This window comes from Cloeon dipterum, chromosome 2 (assembly GCF_949628265.1).
Source record: "Cloeon dipterum chromosome 2, ieCloDipt1.1, whole genome shotgun sequence".
Lineage (NCBI taxonomy): Eukaryota > Metazoa > Arthropoda > Insecta > Ephemeroptera > Baetidae > Cloeon > Cloeon dipterum.
The window spans coordinates 27,575,190-27,598,650 of NC_088787.1; the positions used below are offsets into that span (position 1 = coordinate 27,575,190).

Sequence of the window (23,461 nt, forward strand, 5' to 3'; positions counted from 1 at the left end):
AATGTTGCATCAATGGAAAATCATTACGATCAAGTTATTGTTGTTTGTCAACCAAGTACAAATGGTACATGGTCAAAATTATATTCAGATTCTGTTATAACTTTCTTTGGAAAATAGAAAAGCGAGAGCAAACAAGTCATGATCGTGATAATTAGAGATCTCAGCCAGCCGCAATGCCAGTCAGCAAATTTTGAGTCATGTGGTAAGTTGCCAGCCGCCGTGAATTTGGTCAAGCTGCGCCAGTCACACCACTAAAAAAGTTGATCAATCGAGCACTATTAAACTGTACACTTTTAAAATTCTGTCAGCTGCCAGTTGTTGGAGTTAGCGGCAAAATTGTTCGGTCGCCGGCACCGCCAGCCACAATTTGGCCAGCCAATTGAGATTATGGCTGAAACGTCTGAAAATTTATTATGACTTTGTCATTAGAGAATATCAGTCACGAACTAAAATTGGATTTTGAAGAATGCCAGCCAAAAATGTTGGCAGATAGTATTTGTGGATTCTTTCCAGAAATGATATCCTGAATTTTGAGCAAACGGGTCTGCAATGCAATTGTAGCTGTATATTTCTACATCAGAGAAATTAGCCTATGCTGAAGCGCCTGCCAAAGTTAGGCTAGGCATTTTGCTTTGCATTCGCTTCACACGGGTTGCATACTCACACCTTATGAACAGCCAATTCGTCAACGTCACTTGTCATTATATTGACAATAATAATAATTGTTATGGTTTACTGAATGAGTGTGCACTTTTGTTCATTGAAATCAATGGTTGACCTTAGCGATTTAAAACATTTTCTACTCCTTAGATTTTCTGGATCATTCATTGTAAACCATCACAAGTCTTTCATTGATTCTCCTAACGAGGAAATACACCAGCAAAATTAGCGGTTTATAATTTATATAAAGGTATTTTTATTTTTTTATAGTGAAAAACCGAAAACAAACAAACTTAGCAAGACCTACTTGGTTAGACATTCATTCATACTTGCTTTCATTTTGTTAGTATCAGCGCCATTACAACAATAGTTGCAAACACACCAAGATTCACTCAAACTTGTCCCTGAGCTTGGATTTGAGCAATACTGGCACCAATGAGAGCACCGCGAAAGCTGCTAGAAGAATGATAGAGGTCCATGAAATTGCGTCTCCACTAGAACTCATTTGGTGAAGGGTTGTTCCAGCTTGAATGGCCAAAAACGACGGTGGAGCAACTCCTAATGGAAGAAGAGAAAGCATTACTAGTCTGAACAATGAAATGATTTGTGAATGTGTTAATTCTATTAACAGTTACAGAAATGAGATGAATCCAAAAATTTACCCAGGAATGTTCCGAGCCAGAAAGGCAACATTGGCACGTCGATAACCGGAGCAGTTATATTTATGAACCAATTAGGCAGAAAAGGCGTTATCCTCAGAAATATCATGTAATTTAGAAGATTGCTCCGATGGTTGTTCACCTGTAAAACAAATTCGGTTTACACTTGTATCAAAGGCACAACATTTGGAACTCGCTTTGTCTGCCCATGAGCGAGCCTTGTCTGGAAAATATTTGTAGACTAGTCTTCGGCCTACAAGGAATGAAAGAAGATAGCAGAACGTGGCCCCAGTTGCAGAGCAGAAGCAGACTAGGACAAGGGCCACCGGAAACGGGAATAGAAATCCTGACAGAATCGACAGGGAAATTGACCCCGGGATCGCAAACGTTTGCAGGCTAGAAAAGATTGATTACTTTTGTGAGATTAAGCAACAAGTTTAAATAATACAAGATGTAGGAGATGAACACGCCCATCAGCACTTCAAAGTAGTATTTATCCTTGTATCTGTACAAAACCTTTCCAAGGTTTTTAGCATCTTCTATGTCCCTTGGAAGTTTGATGTGCTGTATTTCATCCCTGGTAAATATATTAATGACGAAATCAATTATGTGATGCAAAATACAAGGCATGAACTTACTCTTCCAAGTCAGGGAAACACTGATAGACATACAGTAAGGCAAGTAAGGACACAATGAAGACAACTCCAACCACTACAAACGCCTTTCTAGTACTTTCAGGTCGTTTCGTCACTTCTGGCAGTTCTGCTTCATCTAAAAGATAAAAAGATCGATTAAGCAAAACCATTTATTTAGACAGCACATTTTTCAACCAGAGCAGTTCACGAGCAAGCCCGAGAAAAAATTGTAAGGCCCAATAGAGGAATAAAATTGAGAAATTGCACATGTCATACTGCTCATTGTCAGTTGCAGAATTACATAAATTAAGAGCAGCCTGAAACCTGATTCATTCATAACAATCTAAATCATTGTGGGAAAGCATGTAACCTTTGCCTCTATGACGCCTCTCAGTGACTTCCATGGCTCTGTACGGGTCGACGGTCAACAGATAAAGTCAAGAAAGGCCTCCAAATAGCGTGTTTTTGTTACTCATTATCTGGGTTCTGATTTGGAAAAATATTTCCTCGATATTCAAAACACGCGCCATAAAACATAATTTTGCCTTAAGTCATATTTATAAGAGTGAGTAAGACGCCATCTTTCAATTACCCCAGGCGATAGCTTTGGTTAGTTATCTTAAAATCCAAAATGGCGCTATAGCCTAGCCCATTCGTTTTCTTTTGATGGCGGGCGATCGTCGTTTGTTTCCCTGCGCTCGCTCCTTGCGCGATACGGCATTTTTCCATCCGAGTTGTTGCCAGACAAAGGATGCCTTCTGCCTCTGCGAAGCTGGAGAAACAATCCTCGACGGAGGTGGTAGAACCACTGAAGCTGGTTCTTACCATGATCGAGCACAAAAAGCGGAATCTGGAGAAGCGAAAGGTATAAAAATCGTCGGCCAGCGTCCCGAAAAACCCACCGAAAATGCCTTTTGAATATTCACTTCCCGTCGTCGCCATGTTGCCTACGGATGCGCCATGTGCTCTGTTCGTTACTTGTCAAAGTAGTCGGCCTTTTCGGCTAGACCGTTTCGATTCGGCTATCGACGGTCGGATATTCTCTTTAGCCCGGGGATTGGCCACGCATGTAGATATTCGCTTTCGGCCAAATCGGCAGCACGCGGCGGGCGCGGCCGAACGCCGGCGCGTGAAAGGCACGATTAGGCGCACTATCCAAGGCCACTTCAGAGCCCATTTATGTGTATGGCATTATGGTATATTGCGTGTGTTCTGTGTTGCCGACACTTCCGCATCAATGGTTTGCCGCGAACAATGAATATAATAATTTACTTACTTACGCATTCACCTGATTTGAATGCAGACTATCTAAATTGCAACACGTGCATTTTCACGTGGGAAGTTTTCATTTTTTATCCAAGTCTTTTTGACACGGAAACTCAATTTCATTATTGATATTCGTCGTGCAAAGTGCAGGCTAAAAGTTTGACGCTGCATGAGTCACTCAACGTAATGAAATGAGTAATGCCTGTTGAGATTAAATATTATCGATTCCGGGGGCATTGTTCTCACGCTGTACTCCGTACGTGTGCAGGTAAAACTGGAAGCTTACAAGGCTGAGCAGAAGAATGGCAAGGAGCTGAATAGCGAGCAGCAATCGGCAGTGTCTAAGTACGACGAAGTCATCCAGACTCTCGTCTTTGCCAACGATCTTGTGAAGCAGATCCAGCAACTCGAGTTGGACCATGCAAAGATTCAAAAAAAGCAGCAAAAGAAGGACCAGGCGAAGGAGCAGTCTGAGAGGTACCAACGAGACATGCAGAGGACCAAGGATTTGATCACAATCCAGGTTTGATATATTTTAAATGTTTAGCACAAGCTAAGAAATAATTTATAGAGGAGTTACAATTAATTTAAATTCTAATTAGTACGTTTTAGAGACCTCATAAGATTAGCATTTTGATTTCATAAGTGTATTTTAGCAAAACAATAAGTATTTGGATTCTAAATATTTTATTCATTGAATTTTGCATTCAGGATGTGCTGAAGAGCTTCACTGACGACGTGGTGAGATCTGACTTCCTGGCAGGAAAGAACGGTGCCGTCACTTTGTCAAAGGAAGACTTGGACCTCGTGGATGAAGTCAGCCTGCTAATTTTGCCCAATGACTCCGCCACTAATGAAGGTATCGACGGTGCTGCCCAATTCCTGGTCAACCTGCTTGACCGCAAAAAGAAGGAGTGGAAATCAACTACCAAGAGCTACGCTGACATCTTCGCTCTATTTATGTCTCTCAACGACAGCGACTACTTTAGAAATGCCAAGAATATCAGTACCATCCCCATGCCAGCTGAGCAGGCAAGTACCTAGCTTGACAGATTCCTCTAGAGCGTAGGAACTTGATAAACTTACTTGGACTTTTGGCAAGACTGACTGAGCTTTTCCCTAAAATGGCCAAGCCAGGATTTTTTAATACATTTAACTCACGTGAATGTAAATTGTTGAAACAAAAGTATAGCATTAATTTTTTTTAAACATGCTCTTGACCTTATTGGTTTTGCGGGAAAAAATATCCTTTTTGAACTGCTGTTTAGTCAATTTTGAAAAATAAAAATATCACACGCTCTCGTACTTGACAGCGTCTATTTCGGCCTTGCAGACATCATCAGCAGTACTGCTCCACTTGCTAGTCACCAGCACCACTTTTTTAACTTTGAAATTTCATATTTACAACGTTTTGCGCTAGTGAATCAGAAAAGCAATAATAGTTTCTAAATGGTGTTTAAACAAAATTAAGGCCGCATTTTATTCGGTGTAAATTATGGCCAGTACAAAATTAACAAGGTTAGAAACTGAAGCCATGTCTTTTTATGAGATACCAAACTAGAAATTCATTTCACCTATCTAATTTGTCACTATGTTGTGTGAAAAATTCCAGCAAGAACCTGAACCAGAGGAAGAGAGCGTGGTTGAGATTGAAGATACCCTAGTTGACCCGGCTATTATCAAGAAGGAGATCAGCAGCTCGCCTTCGCTGAAGAACAACCTGTCCCCCACAAACCAAATGCCAAGTCTAACGGAAACTCCTCTCATGGCGCCGCCTGCTGAAGCCCCGTACTTTGTTGCACAGGCGCCAGAGGCAGCGCCTCTGCACTTCATCCCCCCGCAACAGCAGCAGCAGCCACCGCCGCCTCCTCCGCCAGTGCACCTGCCTCCTCGCCAAATCATCAACGACGTCATTGGCCAGAGCAACAGCGCTTTTGACTTCTTGCAGGAGTCTCAGATCGAGGCTGAGGCGCCGCCAGTCTTGATTCCCCAGTTTCCGCCCGGCTTGGCGCCTCCGCCATCTGCGCCTGCCGCCTCAGCCGTGCCCCAACCAGAATTCCACCAGGCCATTCCTTCTCAAACGTTCACCAACCAGAGTTTCCATGTAATCGCCCAGGTCCCGCAACAGCAACCACCAGTGCACCCGCAATCGTCCTCCCCGAAAAGCACAATGCAGCCGTATCCAGCAGCGGCTCCGCAGCCCACCTTTATAGAAGAGGTGACGCAGATGCAGCTGCCAGAAGAGCCAAAGCAGCCTGTCGTCGCTCCAACCTCTTTCGCGCAGGCGGCCACTTACAGCAGCCTTGCACAGAAGCCGCAAAACTTCACTAACGGCCCTCCAGGCTTCCCCCCGCAGCAGCCGCAGAAAATGCAGCAAAGCCAGTTCCAGCCAATTCCCACCTTGGAACAGGAGCAGGAGAAGGAGAGCAACACGTGGAATGGAGGCGCTGGCGATGCAAGTGACGACCAGCAGCACAGGAGTGGCTTCAGGGGCAAGGGCGGCGGCCGAGGTGGCCGCGGCAGGGGAGTAGCTGACCGCAACGGCTATGGAAGCAGACCTAGGCAAAACGGACAAGGCAGACCTGGTGAGTACAGCTGGATTTATTTAATATATTATACGATTATTAAAGAAGTACCAGAGGTGTACAACACATGGATTTATTTAACATTATTGATTTTGAAATCTAAAATAGGAGTTTTAGCCTACTACTCGCCTCAGTTAATATCATCTTTATTACTACATTTCCTACTAATCATTGAGGGTACATTGAAAAGTTAACATTGAAATCAGTACCATTTCTAACAATATCCCCCATTTGAAAATCTTGCAATCTAATCTTCTTAGGAGCTCCACCCTGCACACAGTCAAGATACTTTTAGGCTCTGATTCTAGAAAAACTGCTAATCATGTTTCGCATTTGCACAGGAGGTTATCGTCAGGACAAACAGGATGGTGAGAGAGGCAGCTACGAAAACGGCGTGACTGAGCACAAGGGTGGCAACTTCAGACCCAGGGGTCCACCAAGGGATGGACCCCGGGAACCACGAGAGTTCAGGGAGCCTAGAGAACCCAAAGAGTGGAAGGATAACCGCGAGTGGCAAAACCAGGAGCCCAGAGACAACAGTGGAGCCCGGAGAGGTAAGCCAGCGACTTGATAGCAATTTTAAGATATTTGCCGCCATATGCTTGAATTCTTAACGTTCAATGTCATCTTGCATCATGCGTCAATGAACTAAAGCTTAATGCCCTCTGATTACAAACCACTTAAAATTTCATAAGTTTTCTAAAACCTTTTTAAAACATAACCACACATTGTTATCGCAATGATATATATTTTATTTCTACGCTCAATTCAGAAATGGCTGACCTTAATTTTATTTTGTTGTAGCCCCCAGGCCCAACGGTCCTTACAGAGGTGCTGGGCGTGGGCGCGGGGCCCCGGGTAGCAACCAGAATCCGCGGCCTCAGCAGCAGCCAATGAAGCAGCAACAGTAATTAAGACAAACAAACGCACAGTGGCGCGGAGGAGAAATCTTTTAAAACCACTGAGGGCAACAACTCGTGATCAAACTTCCATCTTTAAATACGAAAACTAACCTCTCCTCCGCCTCACATGCTCTGACCCCATGAGGATTCCACTTGAATAAACACTGAAACGAGAGAGAAGTCGCCTGTTTTCGACAAAGAGAATAACTGCAACTCATCGTTCTCAATGACGTGAAAAATGAAATGACTAGTACACATAAGCTACTCATTCATTGTTACAATTGATGGACCTAAATGAAAAAAAAATATTTAAGAAGCAGACGCAGTTCACCTGTAACACAAATGTGAAGTGAAAGAGATGGTGTCGATATGTAAAAAATTTCATTACGCAAACTTAAGTGATTTTAAGTATTATTATTAATGAAGATAATTTTAAGGTGAACCCCCATGTAAAACCCATCCATCCAACTTCACCCAAATATCGTTCGGAGGGGTCCAGATTTGAACCATTAGTGCAAATCTTTGCCACTTCCTACTAGCTTTAGCTCCCGGCCGACCGTGTCGGTCGTTTGGCCAGGAATAATTTTACATCTTCAATAAATCTTTGGAATCTCGACCCCTCTGTGAAATTCGGCAGTTATGAAGCCCCTTCATTTTTTATCACAACTATTCCATTGCTAAGTTTTCTTCACATCCATTTTCTACTTTTATTAGGTGTCGTAAAGTTTATTTAGTAACTAATAATACAAATTACTAACTCATTTAACTAAATCTGTTGCATTCAGATCTCAATACGTGGACATTTATTTTCACAAATACACGCAAAGTGTGACTGACTTAAATGTTGATTAGCATTTTCGATTACCATCTTTCCCTTGCTGTGGGTTTTCTGTGTCCAGGCATTTATTTCGTTATCACGTTTGTTCTGTTGTCACTAATGAAAGTGTCTCAAAATTAATTGAAAAAACTTTCATGCTTTCAATAAATAAGATGCAGTAAGCTGAATTAACAGTCTTTTATTCCATTATTTCATTACTTGTTAGCAGGAAGAAAGCAACATCGCAAATTGTAAAAACTAGAGCAACATAATAGAAACTTTGGTATAACAAAAATAAACATTTTTGAGATGAGGAAGAAGGGGAATTGAGTATAGGAGTCATCTAAGCATCTCTAGTAGAAACAAAAGTTGTAGCCTTTCCCGTCTTCTTGATGGTCTCCAGTAAACTGTCAGCGTCAAGCGAAGACGTCACAAGGACTTGCTGTTTCTCCAAAGAAATTTCAACTTTGTCGACTCCTTTATCTAGAGATAAAATAATTTTTTTAAATTTTTCTGTTGGATTGTGTGTTATTTGCTTTTACTAAATACCTTTCAGTTTGCCAAGAACCTTCTCCACTGCACCGGAGCAACCTTCGCAGGTCATTACAACGGTGAATTCATGAACCTGAAATAAATTAAACAAAGTTACTCAATTCATCTAAAAAGTATATGTGTAATCAATATAAAATGCGCCAATATGAATATCATAATAATATCTATCGCTAATAGATACACAAACCTTCGTCATTTCTATGCTTTGGCCCTTCAGACGTCCTTTGTAATAATTTGATCGAACCAAATAAAGCGTTGGCAGATAGCCGCTTCTCCCTTTTCGAATAAAGCCTAACGCCAAACTAGCTAGTCCTGAGTCCTGAACTCCTTAGCAAGTGGCCAAATCTTCGATGCAATGTGTGTGCCGTGTGGTAGTTTAATGGGAATTTGGTTCGTGTGGTACTATGTAAGTACCGTCCTTAGTCCTTAGTACTATGGATATGGATTGAAGCAGTACAGCATGCAGCAGCGGCTCCCAAAAAAGTGCCAAGTTGTCGTGGGTGGGGTGTGTCCCTTGCCTCCCTTGGGTTCAGCCCATTTAATTTGGCACCACTGCTGTGACACTGTTGCCGTTGCAACAAAGTGTCTGCGCATCGCTTTTGCGGCTAGTCGGGCTGGTGCGGCGCGTCGCGTTTGAAATGCCACATTAAAATGGCGGATGTCTGACGCTTTTAGCCACCTTTCCGACAGTGCCAAGCGATTTTGATCACTTATTCTGATCTAAAGGTGATTATTATAAACTCCTCTGATTCTTGCACAACCATTTCTGTGGTAAAACGAATTATCGGTTGACTTGCTGTTTGTTTTTTGGATCGCCATTGAACTCTGTCAGCCCGGGAGATTTTGTATCTACATTTGGCGGGTTATCCAAGTTTGCGGACACGGCAGCAGTTTTGCCGTCGAAATTCCTCACGAATTTATCCGGCGTTAAAATATATTTTGCTGACTAAAAAGTTATGATGTCCTAGGTTAACACTGAGTTCAATTTTCGACCAGTTAATATCAGTTCTCTGCACTTATGCTGTCGTCATCGATTGCCAATGTCGGCATCGGTTCTCGTTAAATTGAGCAACAGCAGCAAAATTATGAAAATTGCTCATCCCTGAGTAGGAAACTTAGATCCCTGGGAATAGGTAACCGCGATTGATATCATATGGTTAATACACAGCTGCCTACACGAGTAACACAAACACCCCCGATATGTATATTTCTTGTTTGTTGATTTTCCAGGTGTGTTAAGCTGTTTTCAAAATGAGCTCAAAACGTCGGATGAAACAAGACTCGGAAGATGAAGATCCTCCGTCACCCAGTACGAGCAAAAAGACAAAGAAGGCAGAAAAGGCAGTGCCTGTTGCCCTTGTGCTGAATAAACGTGGAATGGTAAAACTTAATTGCTCATATTATTTTGTGTATAATTTTGTGGTAATTTAACTTATTTTCCAGCCTCAGCGTATAAGGAAAAAGAACCGATTGTATGAGAATGACGACATCATTACCCCTACAAAGCAGTCTCCCAAAAAAGCACCTGCAGCATCTCCTGCTCCTAAGCCCACTCCAACAAAAACAACACCCAAGGTACCAGTTAAGTCCACCCCAAAGTTGGTTCAGCCTTCCACCCCTGTGACGCCAAAAGAAGAAGTTAAAGAGAAAGAAAAGGAAAAAGAGCCTCCCAAGAAGAAGGAAAACAGACTTCCGTCAGAAAAAAAGATGAAGAGCCTTTCTCTAATGACATCAGATGCGTTTGTCGCTCCAGACAAGAAAATTGCTCAAAAAATTGGCGTTAGGTTGAGAAACTTGCTGAAGCTACCCAAGGCTCACAAGTGGGTGTGCTACGAGTGGTTCTACAGTAACCTTGACAGGTGATTTGCATTTTAATTTTACAAGTCTAGTTCAGCAGATAATATTTTCAGGCCGCTGTTCCAAGGAGATAATGATTTCATGACTTGCCTGAAGGAATCATTCCCTCAGCTGAAGACGAGAAAACTATCCAGAGTTGAATGGTGCAAAATCAGAAGAATGATGGGAAAGCCAAGACGCTGTTCTCCGGTACTTGTCTAAATTATTTCGCTCCTTTGTTACGACTTGAGTTTGAATAGAGTTTTGCAAGTACTTACATCTTGATCTATTGCAGAGTTTCTTTGATGAAGAGCGGAGGGAGCTTGAGAGAAAAAGAACCAAAATCAGAGCTCTGCAGCAGAGGAAGGCATCCACAGACATGGCCATGTTCAAGGACCTTCCTGACGAAATTCCGCTACAGCTGTCCATTGGCACCAAGGTGACAGCTCGTCTGCGCAGACCACAAGATGGTCTCTTCTCTGGCTCCATCGATGCTGTGGACACTTCAAACAACACTTACCGAATCACCTTTGATCGGCAGGGTCTTGGCACCCACTCAATCCCTGACTATGAAGTTCTGGTAAGGGCCCCTAAATTTTTCAGTTCCACTTCATGGACAATTTTACAGTCGCATTATTAACAAATGGCCAATCTTTCCAGTCGAACGAACAGCCAGAAATGATATCTGTGGCCAGCATAGCCGCCCGCATGCGTCCTAGGTCGTACAGCAGTTTGCCCACGGAGATGTCGTCTCGGTTGAAAATGGAGACGCCCATGATGGCGCCCAAGTACAAGCCCCAGAACACAGAAGCCACCGGCGGATTCCCGATTAAGTTGCTTGAGACGGTTGTGCGTCTGCAGAAGATCCTCAAGATCAAGCAGTTCCGAGTCAACTCATTGAGGGATATGAACACTGAGGCGGAACGAAGAGTGTCTATGGGCATACCTTTCCCGCCAGACTTCGTCAGGCGTTATGCCATCTCTGTCCTTGAGCTGGACAGATTGAACGTTGCCCTTTCAGACCTGCTGCAGGCCATGCAGGAAACCTGCGGTGATGGGGTAAGCAAATAGACCTGAACTCATGACGTGATAGGAATTAGACTGTAAATTTAACCTCACTATTGGTAAGAAATGAAACTCTCATTTTCTTAGTTGTTAGAAAGACCTGAATGGTTACAATAAAAAAAAAAACTTAATTTTCATGTAAGAATACCAGGAAGCATGTTTCAAAGAAAAATGGACTGATCAATAAGCTTAATAAAAACAAGAGCTAACACCAGAATGATATTTCTTTTGAGCTGGGAGCTGGATACTTTTTATTTGATTAATTTAAAAACTGTGTAAGCACCAGCAGCATTAATTCTTCTGAATTGGCTGGACTTCCAAAGATTCTAAATAAATATTCTTCTTTAAAAGAAGATTGATACTGCAAAAGCCTTGTTGCCAATGCAGGAACTCTTCCCTTAGAATTCAGTTAAAGCCAAAATTGACTTAAGTGGCACTGTAAATTTTTGTCAAGAGTGGCTGCAATATTAGCTTTCTTTTCTAATAGTAAGGTCTGTCTCCTTACTTGATATCCGATTTTATTTCAAAACGAAAAGTTTCTCCAAAAAGTGGCATACACCTTTGGACAGATCTCGACGAGAAGAATCGAAATATGCCAAGAAAACGGTCAAGCCTTGTAAATTTTGGAGAAATTTGACAAAATTTAAATTTTTTACTGTAGCAAGGTCTTTTTTATTAATGCAAATTGGTGAACAAATTGTTTATCCTACAATTCAAATAATTTTTAATTGTTTCCCTGTATCATTTAGAGATTTATTTTACTCTAGAGGTTAGTAAACACAATAATTTAAACACTGATTTTTATTATTATTTCTATAGTTGTTGAATTTTTTTGCAAACTGAATAACGTAAGAATTTTCTCAAGATTTCCATGGACGAAACAGTCGGATCTGCAGTTGCCGTGGCTCCGTCAACATTGCGCCAGTTGAGTGAAGAGGAAGCTCGTGTTGTTGTGGTTCGTCACAACGAGGCCAAGCAGAGTCAAATGGTCACCAGTGACCATTCCATGCAATTGATTTCTTCACTCACCAGCATCATGCTACAGTTGAAGGTGAATATTTATGAGCCTTCTGTTCAAATTGCAGTTTACATTTTTCATATCAGGGTTTGGTGCTGGCTGAAGGAGACAACGCATTCGAGCTGCAAGTTCTGCAGGAGACTGTTGATAAGTTGCGTCAGACGCTGCATCCTGCATCGCTGAAGATTTTCAAGGAGTGTGTTGAAGACCCTCTGGACAAGATTCAGCTGGGTATGGGACACCGAGGAATGCTTATTCCTTTTCTTACCCAGCGAGCATAGTTTTCACCCTGAGTGAGGGCCTGGGTGAAGACCCTATTTTATAATTTGTTCTCTTGGGTTTTGTTGCATCAATGCATGCGATCTATGCTGCGCAAACACTGTTGTAAAAATCACTATCATAAATGCTGTGGGATCCGTGGGTTTTGCTGCAACCGCTATCAATAGTTCAAACAAACATCATGTCGTTGACACAGTTGCTGTCTGAGTCATATTATCTGTTGAAAACTCGCAAATAATGCAAATAATAAACTAATATCCCATGTACAAGCTGGTATAATTATGATAATTATTGTACAGCCTCTAGGATTGCTGTTATTTTCATACTTCTTCACAACCGTGAATTTTGTCAGATGATGTGCGTGGCGATTATATAATAAAGAGTATTGATATTCACTGCATAATCTGCTTTAATCCATTTGCACCCGAAATTATTTGACTATCAAGCGTCTGTAACATACATTAGAGAAGCATTGACGACGCTGCTACTGCTAAAATGGAAAGCTCTGTTTTACAAAACATTTCATTCTTCAGAAGCCGAAGTAAAGGTACCTTTGAAAAATATTGCCTTATCATCTAGATAAGTAGATAGGACAACGCAGTGAGTTGTGGTGGAAAGTGGAAGTGTAAGATAGTCTAAGCTCTACCGTTTTTGTCTTCACGTGATTGGCGGATTTAAATTTCATACACTACACGTGGATTTCATTGGCTGCTACGTCGCTAGTCGCCAGGATTATGTTGTTATTACTCTGAACAGCTGGTGCTAGAGCACGATTTGACGTGGTTTCTGTTGTCCGTGTTTGAGTTAATTTTTCATTGAACCTCGGCCAAAGAAAAAATCTAAACATGCTTGGACCATAAAGATAATATAATTATATAGGTACGAAAGGGGTTTCTGAATCTGAAATACATTATCAAAATGGTTCATTTATTTAAATGATTTTAAGTACATACATATACAATAATTTGATTGTATTACGATCTGCTTCTAAATTGAGTGTATGTATTTGCAAAAGTATTCAATTGTTGCATGTTAACATTTTTAGAAAGAAACTGGAGAGTCATTGTTAATATACATAAGCAAAGATGAGTCAGAAGCCAGTTGACAGCATATTGTATGAGCTTCTTGTTTATTCGGAATGGATTCGAGAACCAGAGATTTTGGTAGGTACCTGCATATTTATATGTATATATAATGGAGACCTTATAAAAAACGATAAATGCTGATTTGTTTTGTAGATGGAAACAATGAAATAAAAATTGATCTTGTTTCAGCTGAAGCTAACGAAGCCTCAAAGTAAACTGGTAAAATTTGCTACCCACCCATGGATGTTGAAAGAATTGATCCCAAGGGCGGAGACAGTAAATGATAAAATTGCAAGGTAAAAAATACATAAGTTTTGCTCTCTTTACCTAAGGGATAATCATATTCGCAGACTAATTTCTGCAAGACTGCCTTGGCAGTTTGCTGTTGGTGAGGATGGAAAAGTTGTCGCAGTCATTGAAGATACAATGCTGGAGATCAGAACTTCAAGAGATGAATACTCTTCCGTAATTGGAAAAGCGTCAAGTATATAATTTTTCTATAACTATAAGCATTGAGCTAAATAAAATCACCAGTTGCCAGAGATCACTTTCCACAGTACAGGAAAGCAGTTTGGAGCCCAGACTGTAGCTTACTGGCGTGCGCTTTCAGCTCTGGTAAAATTGGTCTTTATGACCTTCTTGGCAGCAACATTCTTAACATTGAGGTAATTGTTGTTATTGTTCTACAAGGGAAAATATATTTTCTAATAAATTGTGCGTAGCCTAAAGTTCCTTCAAACGAAGAGTGGCCTAACGCGAATGAAGCAATCAGTGGGATATTGTTCCTGGAGGACAGAGTCAAGAGTCCAAAGTGGTCTTACGAGCTAATCGCCATTGACTACAAAGGAAACTTGAGGAGTTTTTTGGTGTCCCCAACTGAAGGCTTCCGAGAACACCATACATTCAACTTTGCATCATACTACAGGAATGGCATCACCACCGTCAGTCTACTCCAACCAGGAAACCTCCTGCTGCTCGCTGGTCCCTCCGATATTCAGATGGACCAGAAGGGAAGGGGTAGCAGTGCAGGCATTTCCGCCTGGAGAGTGCTCAGCGACCACCCTTACTACAGTCCGGCGTTCTCAAGTGAGGAAGACCTGCTCAACATCCAGGGCCCTAGAGGCATTTTGAGTTGGCTACCTTCATTCCGATCTAGTCAGCAGGTATTTATTCTTTGATGCAAAAAAACACATTAATCTGCGTAACTTATCCCATTTCATGCAGCCCTCGGAGGAATCAAAAGCTGAAGTATTTTAATATTAAATTCTTATTTAGTGTTAAATAATGGTTGAACGAGTTTTTAAGTTTTTGTAGATAACCTGTAGAAATAAAACTTAATGGATACTTCATATTGGTTTTAAGCCAAATGGAGTATTTTGGTAGTCAGGAGAGTGAACTAACCTGGACCTCGTCAAATTTAAAATAATCATAAGCAATAATAATTATGTCATACATTAAAATTTCCAAACGTTTCACTCTTGATTGTCTATTTGTCTTAATCCTCTTATATTACATATAATTTTGCAAAAACCTCGCTGCTTAAAATTTCTGCATAAATTTGAAAATTTAGTTTTTGTTGACGGTGGTGAACCCTGTGATTTTGATCTGTTGTGTGTGTTATTCTTGAAATCTCTTCTTTACAGAGCGACGTATTGGCAATGCGAGTTTCGCCTCAGAGAAAGTATTTAGCTTGCATCCACACATCTGGTGCTATATCTCTATGGTACATTCCCTCTTTGCGGCTCTTCAAACATTGGAACTTGCGCGACCAACCTGACCACAATGTCATTAACCCACAAATAATTCAGGGAATTCAAGATAAAACCAAATATAATGAAAACTGCATTGACTACCTTCCAGTGGACATCTGCTGGTGGTCAGAAAATGTAATTGTTTTGAAGAAAATGGTCCACATTGTACTGAAAATATGGTTTTTAGGTGCTCATAATTTCAAGATACTCAGGTGCCGTCAGCGTTTGCTCAATCTCCGACTTGCAGAATTTGCTTGGCGAGTCTCCAGAGTTCTTTGCTGGGTGTCCTCAAATTTCTGCAGCATATGGGGATGGGAAAGGGTTTTTGAGTTTGGAATGCGAGGTAAATTTTACCAGGAAGAAAAAGTCGCAGTTTGATGACTCTTTGGAAGAGGAAGAACTGGACGAAGGGGTAAATAAAAGCTCTTCAGAAACCCTATAATTTACTTGATTGTTCTTGCTATAGATTAGCAGTGATGAAGCTGATATCAGTCAAGACGCTTCTATGTTGGGCAGAGGTGCTGGAGCTGTCAAAGCTGCCCTGTACTGGGCCACTGACAGTGATAAATTCAAACCACCCAGGGCCAATCCAAAAATAATGAAACGCACATATCGATTGCTAGGACTCAAAAGCACAACTCCTGAAGAACTTTATTCCAGAAAAGCACGTCAAATTGTACCTTATCATAGCCGGTTTAATAACACTAATTTCTAGATTGACAATGAAGAATATGGTGAGGCTCTGCAGCTTGCTAGAGCGTATGGATTGGACTGTGATTTAGTCTACCAGAGGCAGTGGCGCAGTCAGAAAGTTTCAGTTGCTACCATTCATGACTACCTGGTACCAATTCCACTCCATGAATATTAGGGCTGGTTGAAAGTTTTATTTTCATTTTTTCCAGAGCAAAATTAGTAAAAGGTCTTGGGTTCTGAAAGAATGCGCTGAGAGAGTTCCTGAAACCGCTGCTGCTGCGAGGGAACTTTTGCAATTTGGCTTGCATGCCACAAGCAAAAGAGTTTTGTTTTCTGTTGCCACTAGCAGCGAAGAAAGTATGACTGGGCTTGAGCTGAAAGAGTCAGTTGAGGATTCTGAGGATTATGAGGATGTCAACACAAGTGACGTAATTCCTTCTTTCATGGCTTAAATAAAATACCTAAAATTTATTCATTCAGCTCTTGCAAGAGGATCTAAACGTGGAGCAGACTGATATAATTCAAAGTCGACAGAAACTATTGAGATACATGGATATGCTGTCCACTTATGAGGTAATTGTTTGTTTATTCAAGTTACAGATTTTCCATAAAGGTATAAAAAATAATTTCAGCTGATTTTGGGCAAAGAAAGTGATGTTTTGTACAACCTGGACTTTTATGCCAAGTTTCGCATGCAGTCGCCATTGAAGTCTGCAATTGAATTCGCAAGAAATGGCAGCTGGCAGGCTGTAAGCACCATGCTCACTTACCACAGCCACTGTCTCATGAAGCACAGGCTTCCAATCATCTCCAACTTGCCTGAAACAATTGACCCTCATGATTATAGGTATTTGTGAGAAAGGTTTCCCCTGTAGCGTTTATACTAACCAGACTCTTAATAGATCATTGCTACCTGAATGCGACGAGGAAGAAGTTGTTCCTTGGATCACTGATATTCTCAGGGACCAAGATTGGTGCGAAACATTCTACTTCAGGTAAACTTTGAATTAATCCATGCTATTTTTCATATTCTTGCTCATATCATTGTGTTGAATATTTTTTGCAGAATGGAGGAAGATGATGGGAAAATCATGTATGAAGATGATCCTTCGCTGTTGGAATTCGCAGAACCAGTTTTGGACAAGGATCTCGTTGGCAGGTGGTATGTAGCCAGAGCTACCGCATTGGAAGAGCGGAGCAAAATGGTTGACCATGCACTCAGTCTGATCAGTCTTGGCCAAGCTAGAGGAGTTCCGGTAAAGCTAAGTTGTGAATTTAATTCTTATCACCAAGTATCTTCCTCAGGGCCTTGAGAGTTTGTTTGGAGAGCTGTCAACCCTTGAAATGCTGGTCTACGAAGTTCAAGTTGAGGAACTCAGTTTGAGCGGTCTCCGGAAATATAATGATTTGGAACAGGCGCACTTGCTTGTCAGCAAGGTTGGTATTAAAAAATCACGCGTGTATTTACAATCTTTGAACTGTTCCCCTGTCTACAGTCCACTTCAGACTCATTCGTCAGTGATTGCAAAAGTGTTCTCCTGCCTCATTTGATGAGGTGTGAGGCAAAGCAGCCAGGAAGAAAAGTTGAGCTCTTTCATAACCTTCTAGTGGACATCAGCAGATCTAGTTTGGTTCTACCTCTACAGGTATGGATAAAAATAATTCTTGAAATTACAAATTTGAGGCAGTGTTTAACATAAAAATATTCAAAGTAATATGTTAAGTCTAACCTTTGTTAAAAAAATAATAATAAATTTGCTCTCATAGGGAACATGAAATTATTTTCTTTGATGTTTTTTTAGGTGTTTCGTCACTTTAAAAACGACAGTCCTTGTGAACTCATAAAATCAGAGCAGGACGTATTGTCTCTTGCTTTGGACTGCATCTACGCTTATCCTGGCACTGATCAGCTTGACATTGCCTTGCAGCTCATCAACTGCCTTCCTGAGAAGAGTTATGGGCAAGGATATTTTTTCTAATTATCAACTTTGCAACTTATTTGTCTCAACACAGGGAAAAGAGCAAAGAGATCTTGGAACTGTATAACCAAATAGACAGAATGCATGGACATCTTATTGCTGCAGAAATTCTTAGTCATCATGCTAATCTCTCAATGCCGATATTTAAATTGAGAGACATGGGCAGTGATGAAAAGTCCTCTTTCATGACTTTGACTCAAATGGCGCGATCACTGACTAAAAGGTGCGGAATGTTTGCCTTCCTTGAATAGCGTTTTGGTTATATTTGATTTGCAGAACTCCAACCGCGACCCAATCTCAATGGAGCGCGCTTTTGACAGATATGCTCAGTCTGCAAGCGAAAGTTTTTTCATGTATCGAACTTGAAAAATGTTTTGAGATCTACGCAGAAACCCTTCTCGCTTCTGGACACAAGGCAAACATTAGATATGCTGGCTCAATCATGGAGTGCAGCAAAAGTGAGTGTCACGAGGGAAACGAGCAGAAAATTCGCTATGACACCAGTGTCGCTCTGATATTGAAAGCATCTAGGGAGTATTTTGACTCGTCAGAAAGTCTATCAGACAGCAGCATGGACTATGCAAAGTACAGAATATTTCTCCTAAGTAAATTTATTATCTAACTGAATGTATAGATCCTGCCTCTTGCTGATTACTGATGAAAACGATGAGATTAAAGAAGAACTGGACCTAATCGCCTCTCTGCAAATTTTGAAAGATTTTGGCGTTTCGACTCTCCCAATTCAAGGTTTAACTTGAGAGTAGATTTTCTTTCAGTTATTTAAATTTAAAATGCGCAGTTCGCCTGACTCCTAACAAACTGAAGTTGCTGCGAGACTGTCTAAAAGCAAGGGCAACCGCTTATAGAAATTCTCAGCGCCTTCTTCAATTGGCTAACTTTCTGCGAATCTGCAAAGAAGATCCGCGTGCAAGGGAGGCTTCAGTGCTGAATCTCATTGCTGAAGCTGCTCTCAATGTAATTTGACTTACAAAATTGCTCACATTTAATCCATTTTGATCCACTTTCTCAGGCGAATGATTACAACTGCTGCGCTGACGTCTGTCAAAAAATGATGGACAAAAGCCACTCTTCTGGCTGGAAAATCGCAAGGAAGCTTTCAGAGTGTGAAGACTACCTTGATATTTCTGTCAAGCGTCGACTCTTGGCTTTTGCCACTCTGAATTGTGAGCCGTCAGCTATGCAGGAATTAATCAAACAAAGGTTAGAACGAAAAGCAGTCAAATTGCAGCCAATGAAATAGTTTTATCCAACTTAAATATTTTTCTTTTCTAGCCAAAAGTTGGAGTTGCAAATGCTGCATGAGCGCATTGGTAGTAAGATGGCTGATGGTGCTGTTAGCAGTTTCTCCGCTTTGAGTCCAACCAATGATGATTTCTGTGATGCTCTATCATCGGTATATATTGCGTTCATCAAAAAGTCCTAGTTAATTGTTATTTTTTATCTTCTTAGCCTGAAGTTGAACGGAAAGAGTTCACAATCATTCCAAAAATAATCCAGCAATCTGCATCTGTACTAAAAAACAAGACAAGAAATGTTCTTCAAAACATAGGGAATGAGACTTACTGGAAGTCGGCATTTGAGTAAGTTTGAAATGGTTTATGACCATAAGAATTGCATAATATATGTTTTCATTATTTCTTTAAAACTATCAAATATTTCGTTTAGCTGGCTTCCTCAAACAGGAAATGAGCGGAGCTCAATCACAGACAGAGTGTTTACACAAGGCTTCCACACTTTTTACTCGAATCTACACGGCCCAAAGTGTCACGAGAGTGGCTTAGGCTACCATTATGACAGCTTTGCTATGCAAACCATCGACCCGACCATCGACCTGTTGATTTCCATAGTCAGAGTTTCCATATTGGAAGAAATTTCTGACAAGGACACGGAAGATGTGGGATTGAATGATGACAGTAATGCATTATAATGAACCTCGTAATTAAATTTTATAAAAACTCCCTTTTAGTAATTCTGAAAGCCGCCAAGAGTGTGTTGCCAGAGGATTTCCACCTTGGGCTGTGTCTTTTAACTTCACTCAAAGATCTCTCCCAAGCAAAAGAGCTGTTTCTGCAGTTGCCTCGCTCAATTGTCACTTTGCAAACTGCTGCATATTATTTTGCACTAAAAGTATGCCTGGAGGAGCTATCAAATGAGGATTTTGAAGCCAGAAGTGATGCTTCTCTTACAGACCCCTTCCAGGTTAATATGTTATTTTCCATTAAGACAATGGCTTAAGCAATTGTTTGTTTCAATTTCAGTTGATACATTTAGTGAACCAAAACAAGATTCCAGGCTGCATACCGACAGACATAAGCACTGAAGCGAGGAAGTTGCTCGCGTCGTTCATAGCACTGCAAGGGGAGTTTTTGCAAACTCTACAACTGCAAAGCTTGAACTGCGGAGTTGATCCACTAAGATTTTCTCATGATGTCCAATACAGACACGACTCGATTATAGGCTTGGCCATGTAAGATAACCACACATAAAAAGAGGACAAGGTTTATTTAAAAATAAAAACAATTCTAGGACCGATGACATTGAACAACTTGAACTGGCACAAAGTCTTGCTGAAAAATATGAAATACCTCCTTCACAATTGGCGGTCTCTTACCTCACTCATCTGCTGCTTGATGAAAGAGGTGCGTTTCCAAAAGTTTATCCTCTTAGTTCTAAATGAGCGCCCTTCTCAATGGTAGCAAATATTGGGATTTTTATTGATGGCACATTATTATAGTTCTGAAAATGCTAAAATTTTTAAATAATTTTAAATTAACTTCATGGCCTTCTTTTTATTTTGCTAGCACAATAAACATTAATTTTTGCCTTTTTTTCTATTTTCTTGTACAAAACAGGAGTCAACCATGAGAAATTGATGGACGCAGTGACAGAACAAGAAGAGCACCTTTCGCCAGACATAATTGGGCAACTTGAAAATCAGGTCTTGCCTCATATTGCTGGCACAGATCATCTGCGTCTTGTCAGCTACTACACTGTGCTTCAAAAAATCAGTGATTCCACCCTTTACTATGGCTTGCCACCAAGTCACCACATAAAACTGATTAAAAAAGTCAAAGCTACCTCAAACGACATTGACTATAAAGTTTTAAGCTCCAATCCAGATGAGGTGCTTCCAATGCTTGCCAAAATTCTAACTCAGGATAATATTTTGATGGTGACAAAGCTGTTGAGAACACTGCCAGGAGCTCTCAGGTGCACAATTCAACCAGGAGAACTCTACAGAGCGTGGATGCTGAAACTATTCTTTCAAGTAGATACATATCTTAATGCATTAAAAGCACAATATTAAAATTATTGAACACAGGTTTCGAAAAATTCAACAGATGAGCAGTGGCAAGGAAAGTTCAACATCTGCAAAGAGCACTTTTCTAAGCTCAATGCCTCAGAGTTTGAGGATGTGGCTGCTGAATTGATTTTCTCTAGAGACGCATACAACCACATTTCAAGAATTTGTAGGCTTGAGTTCTTAGCAGAAATGCTTAAATTTTGTCGGGGGCGTCAGCAAATGTAAGTGAAAGAAGCAATGGGATTATTTTGTTAAAAAATGAGTTTTTATTTAGAGAGGAGTGGGGTGCAGTTGCCTCTAAACTTCAAACTTGGAATGACCACCTGGAGCTCTATACAGCTGACGTTTTGGAGAACTTAACCTCTGCTCAGTCATCAGAATATGCAAAGTATTAAAAAAATAACTGAATTGCTTATTAAACCCATTATTTCACTCAGACGCATGGAAATGTCTCGTGGAGAAGAAGCTACAGTGGAAATAATTGTGGATGAGATCATTCTTTGTGATTTGCCGCTCTCATTGGTATCAACCCTACTGTCACTAAGAACATCTGACCTTTCTTTAAGCGCCTACCTGACGAAAAAACTGCAGCAAGCTCGAGAGTCGGCGCGGTAAAATAACAATTTAATCATCACTACTTTTTTTATTTCTTTCGAGATTTCAGGTGGGACCTTGTTTGTGCTTCATTAAAAAGACTGAACCAGCTATTCAGGGAAGTGCCAGACCTGCAGCTTGACAAGCAACTTCTCAAGGCTCAAATCGAACCATTATGTGCTGATCCTGACATTGATCCAGCGGTGCGTCTGCAAGCATTAAAAATTACTCCAGTAAGTTAAAATTTTTAGTTAAATCAAAGAGCTTAAATTTAAATGTAATTAAAGAGGTTTGTTGATGTAGAAATCAGCTCTTTTGTGGCCCTGCCTCTATTAATTTAATATTCATGTTGATTACAGAGAATCGCAAGGAAATCAACAGAAGACACAGCAGATGAGGTTGATGGAAAGAGCTGTGCTTTGTACACAACGCAGGCTGTGCTCGCTTCTGCCTGGCCAAACTCGCAAGAAGTTTCTGTAAAGGGCGAAGACCTGGAGAGTCCGCAGACCAGGAACAAGCTGTTTGACTCTTTGCTGAACGAGGCCAGGTCCTGGCAACAACTGGTAGCTCTCAGTGAGGTTCTTAAGGCTTGGCATCTTGCTGGGTAAATATATTTATTTTTATGCTGGCTGCATGACTTTGATGCGTTTTTTTACAGACTGGAGTGCAGTGATCTGTGGACACAGTTGGTGCCGAAAATGCTTGAGTCTAGGGAATGTTCCGAAGGAGAAATTTATGAACTGCTCCACGATATTGTCAGGACCAAAGCAATGCCGTCAGAGGTAGTACAAATGCACTAATGAGAAATACTTAATGTAAGGAATGTTCATTTCTAGGGGCTTCTTGAGCTTATCCAACCCATGCAAGATATTGGCCACAAGTTGCAGCTGTACTTGCTTAACGAAGACGCAATTTTGAAGGAACAGGCAGTGATTTTGTTTGAAAATGAGGCATGTTGATATAGGCATTGTAAGCAAACACAAACTTTTAATCTTATCTTCTCTAGGATGCTGACTGGGAGGTGATTGTGAACTCTGATTTAATTACAATGCTACTGGAAAGGAATCTGGTCATCAATGTGATTTCAACACCAGTTTATCCATACATTCTGGCATTTTTGCTGAAAGAGGAAGCTACAGAGCAAATTGAAGAAGTGGTTGAGTGTCTACTCCGAGCCGGCCATAAAGCTGAAGCTGGTTCCCTTCTACTTCAGGCCAAAAGAGTGCCTGCTGCCCTTTCCACTTTTTCCATGACAATGGGGTCTCTTGGGCATCTATTTCGCCTCAAATATTAGTCCGCAATTTGTGTGCATTGAATTGGAATATTTTTGGCTTTTTTACACTATTTATTCTTAATTTATAAAGCCTATAATTCTAGAAATTTAATTGTTATCTACGTTTTTAAGGAAACTGGTGTTATTCAGTGCTCTTTTTCTTATGCATTATATGTATTGTGCTAAGATGTATTTCAATTTTGTTGCATGTCGTTCCTCTTTTTGTACTCTTCAAAATATATATGAAATGTTTAATAATGAGGGTCGCATCCTCTAAAATTCACGCCATCAATTTTAATTTGCTGTCACTTAATTGTGCATCTTCCCCTTTCCAATGGTATATATACACTCAGTTTTGGATGTGGCAAATTGAAGTAAAAAATAAATAAAATCAAATAACAATTTCTCAAATAATAATAACTTGCAGTTAATAGCTATTAAGTCGATATAACAGCATGAGTGTCGACATTTTAACTAACTAAGTAAC

At 40.6% G+C, this 23,461-nt stretch overlaps 5 protein-coding genes across 8 annotated transcripts; 3 read left to right on the forward strand and 2 right to left on the reverse strand.

Moving 5' to 3' along the window:
- Positions 1-892: 892 nt before the first annotated feature.
- On the reverse strand, positions 893-2,479 carry stas (Transmembrane protein stas). Of its 2 annotated transcripts, none has more exons than XM_065477189.1 (6): positions 2,325-2,479; positions 1,958-2,090; positions 1,768-1,896; positions 1,517-1,715; positions 1,323-1,461; positions 893-1,218 (listed from the first exon to the last, which is right to left on the reverse strand). In XM_065477189.1, the coding sequence occupies exons 1-6, from the start codon at positions 2,356-2,358 to the stop codon at positions 1,049-1,051; spliced, it is 804 nt and encodes a 267-aa protein (XP_065333261.1). In that variant the 5' UTR covers positions 2,359-2,479; the 3' UTR covers positions 893-1,048. The 2 variants fall into 2 exon arrangements, with proteins under 2 accessions (XP_065333261.1, XP_065333260.1); XM_065477188.1 differs by lacking the exon at positions 2,325-2,479 and adding an exon at positions 2,150-2,284.
- Positions 2,480-2,664: 185 nt separating this feature from the next.
- On the forward strand, positions 2,665-7,712 carry Capr (Caprin). Its single transcript, XM_065477192.1, has 6 exons — positions 2,665-2,819; positions 3,489-3,743; positions 3,932-4,243; positions 4,833-5,805; positions 6,147-6,359; positions 6,610-7,712. The coding sequence occupies exons 1-6, from the start codon at positions 2,706-2,708 to the stop codon at positions 6,714-6,716; spliced, it is 1,974 nt and encodes a 657-aa protein (XP_065333264.1). The 5' UTR covers positions 2,665-2,705; the 3' UTR covers positions 6,717-7,712.
- On the reverse strand, positions 7,708-8,562 carry Atox1 (Antioxidant 1 copper chaperone). The gene is made up of 3 exons (XM_065477190.1): positions 8,264-8,562; positions 8,074-8,149; positions 7,708-8,007 (listed from the first exon to the last, which is right to left on the reverse strand). Exons 1-3 carry the CDS (start codon positions 8,270-8,272, stop codon positions 7,868-7,870), a joined length of 225 nt encoding a protein of 74 aa, XP_065333262.1. The 5' UTR covers positions 8,273-8,562; the 3' UTR covers positions 7,708-7,867.
- A 97-nt stretch (positions 8,563-8,659) lies between these two features.
- On the forward strand, positions 8,660-12,677 carry LOC135935112 (protein lin-9 homolog). Of its 2 annotated transcripts, none has more exons than XM_065477186.1 (8): positions 8,660-8,802; positions 9,307-9,456; positions 9,520-9,935; positions 9,987-10,122; positions 10,208-10,492; positions 10,573-10,971; positions 11,843-12,028; positions 12,082-12,677. In XM_065477186.1, exons 2-8 carry the CDS (start codon positions 9,328-9,330, stop codon positions 12,274-12,276), a joined length of 1,746 nt encoding a protein of 581 aa, XP_065333258.1. In that variant the 5' UTR covers positions 8,660-8,802; positions 9,307-9,327; the 3' UTR covers positions 12,277-12,677. The 2 variants fall into 2 exon arrangements, with proteins under 2 accessions (XP_065333258.1, XP_065333259.1); XM_065477187.1 differs by lacking the exon at positions 8,660-8,802 and adding an exon at positions 8,932-9,209.
- A 338-nt stretch (positions 12,678-13,015) lies between these two features.
- On the forward strand, positions 13,016-23,257 carry LOC135935436 (NBAS subunit of NRZ tethering complex-like). 2 transcript variants are annotated; one of them, XM_065477737.1, is made up of 39 exons: positions 13,016-13,153; positions 13,320-13,437; positions 13,549-13,655; positions 13,710-13,843; positions 13,894-14,024; positions 14,082-14,522; positions 14,584-14,607; positions 15,003-15,245; positions 15,298-15,522; positions 15,577-15,774; positions 15,826-15,951; positions 16,013-16,231; positions 16,284-16,376; positions 16,436-16,650; positions 16,706-16,798; positions 16,870-17,059; positions 17,109-17,240; positions 17,300-17,449; positions 17,606-17,763; positions 17,817-18,005; positions 18,059-18,367; positions 18,417-18,529; positions 18,582-18,757; positions 18,813-19,003; positions 19,076-19,196; positions 19,253-19,383; positions 19,469-19,716; positions 19,770-20,002; positions 20,062-20,270; positions 20,330-20,442; positions 20,656-21,071; positions 21,126-21,328; positions 21,382-21,495; positions 21,545-21,718; positions 21,772-21,934; positions 22,061-22,305; positions 22,360-22,483; positions 22,538-22,651; positions 22,708-23,257. In XM_065477737.1, the coding sequence occupies exons 2-39, from the start codon at positions 13,360-13,362 to the stop codon at positions 22,993-22,995; spliced, it is 6,831 nt and encodes a 2,276-aa protein (XP_065333809.1). In that variant the 5' UTR covers positions 13,016-13,153; positions 13,320-13,359; the 3' UTR covers positions 22,996-23,257. The 2 variants fall into 2 exon arrangements, with proteins under 2 accessions (XP_065333809.1, XP_065333810.1); XM_065477738.1 differs by lacking the exon at positions 14,584-14,607.
- Positions 23,258-23,461: the final 204 nt, after the last annotated feature.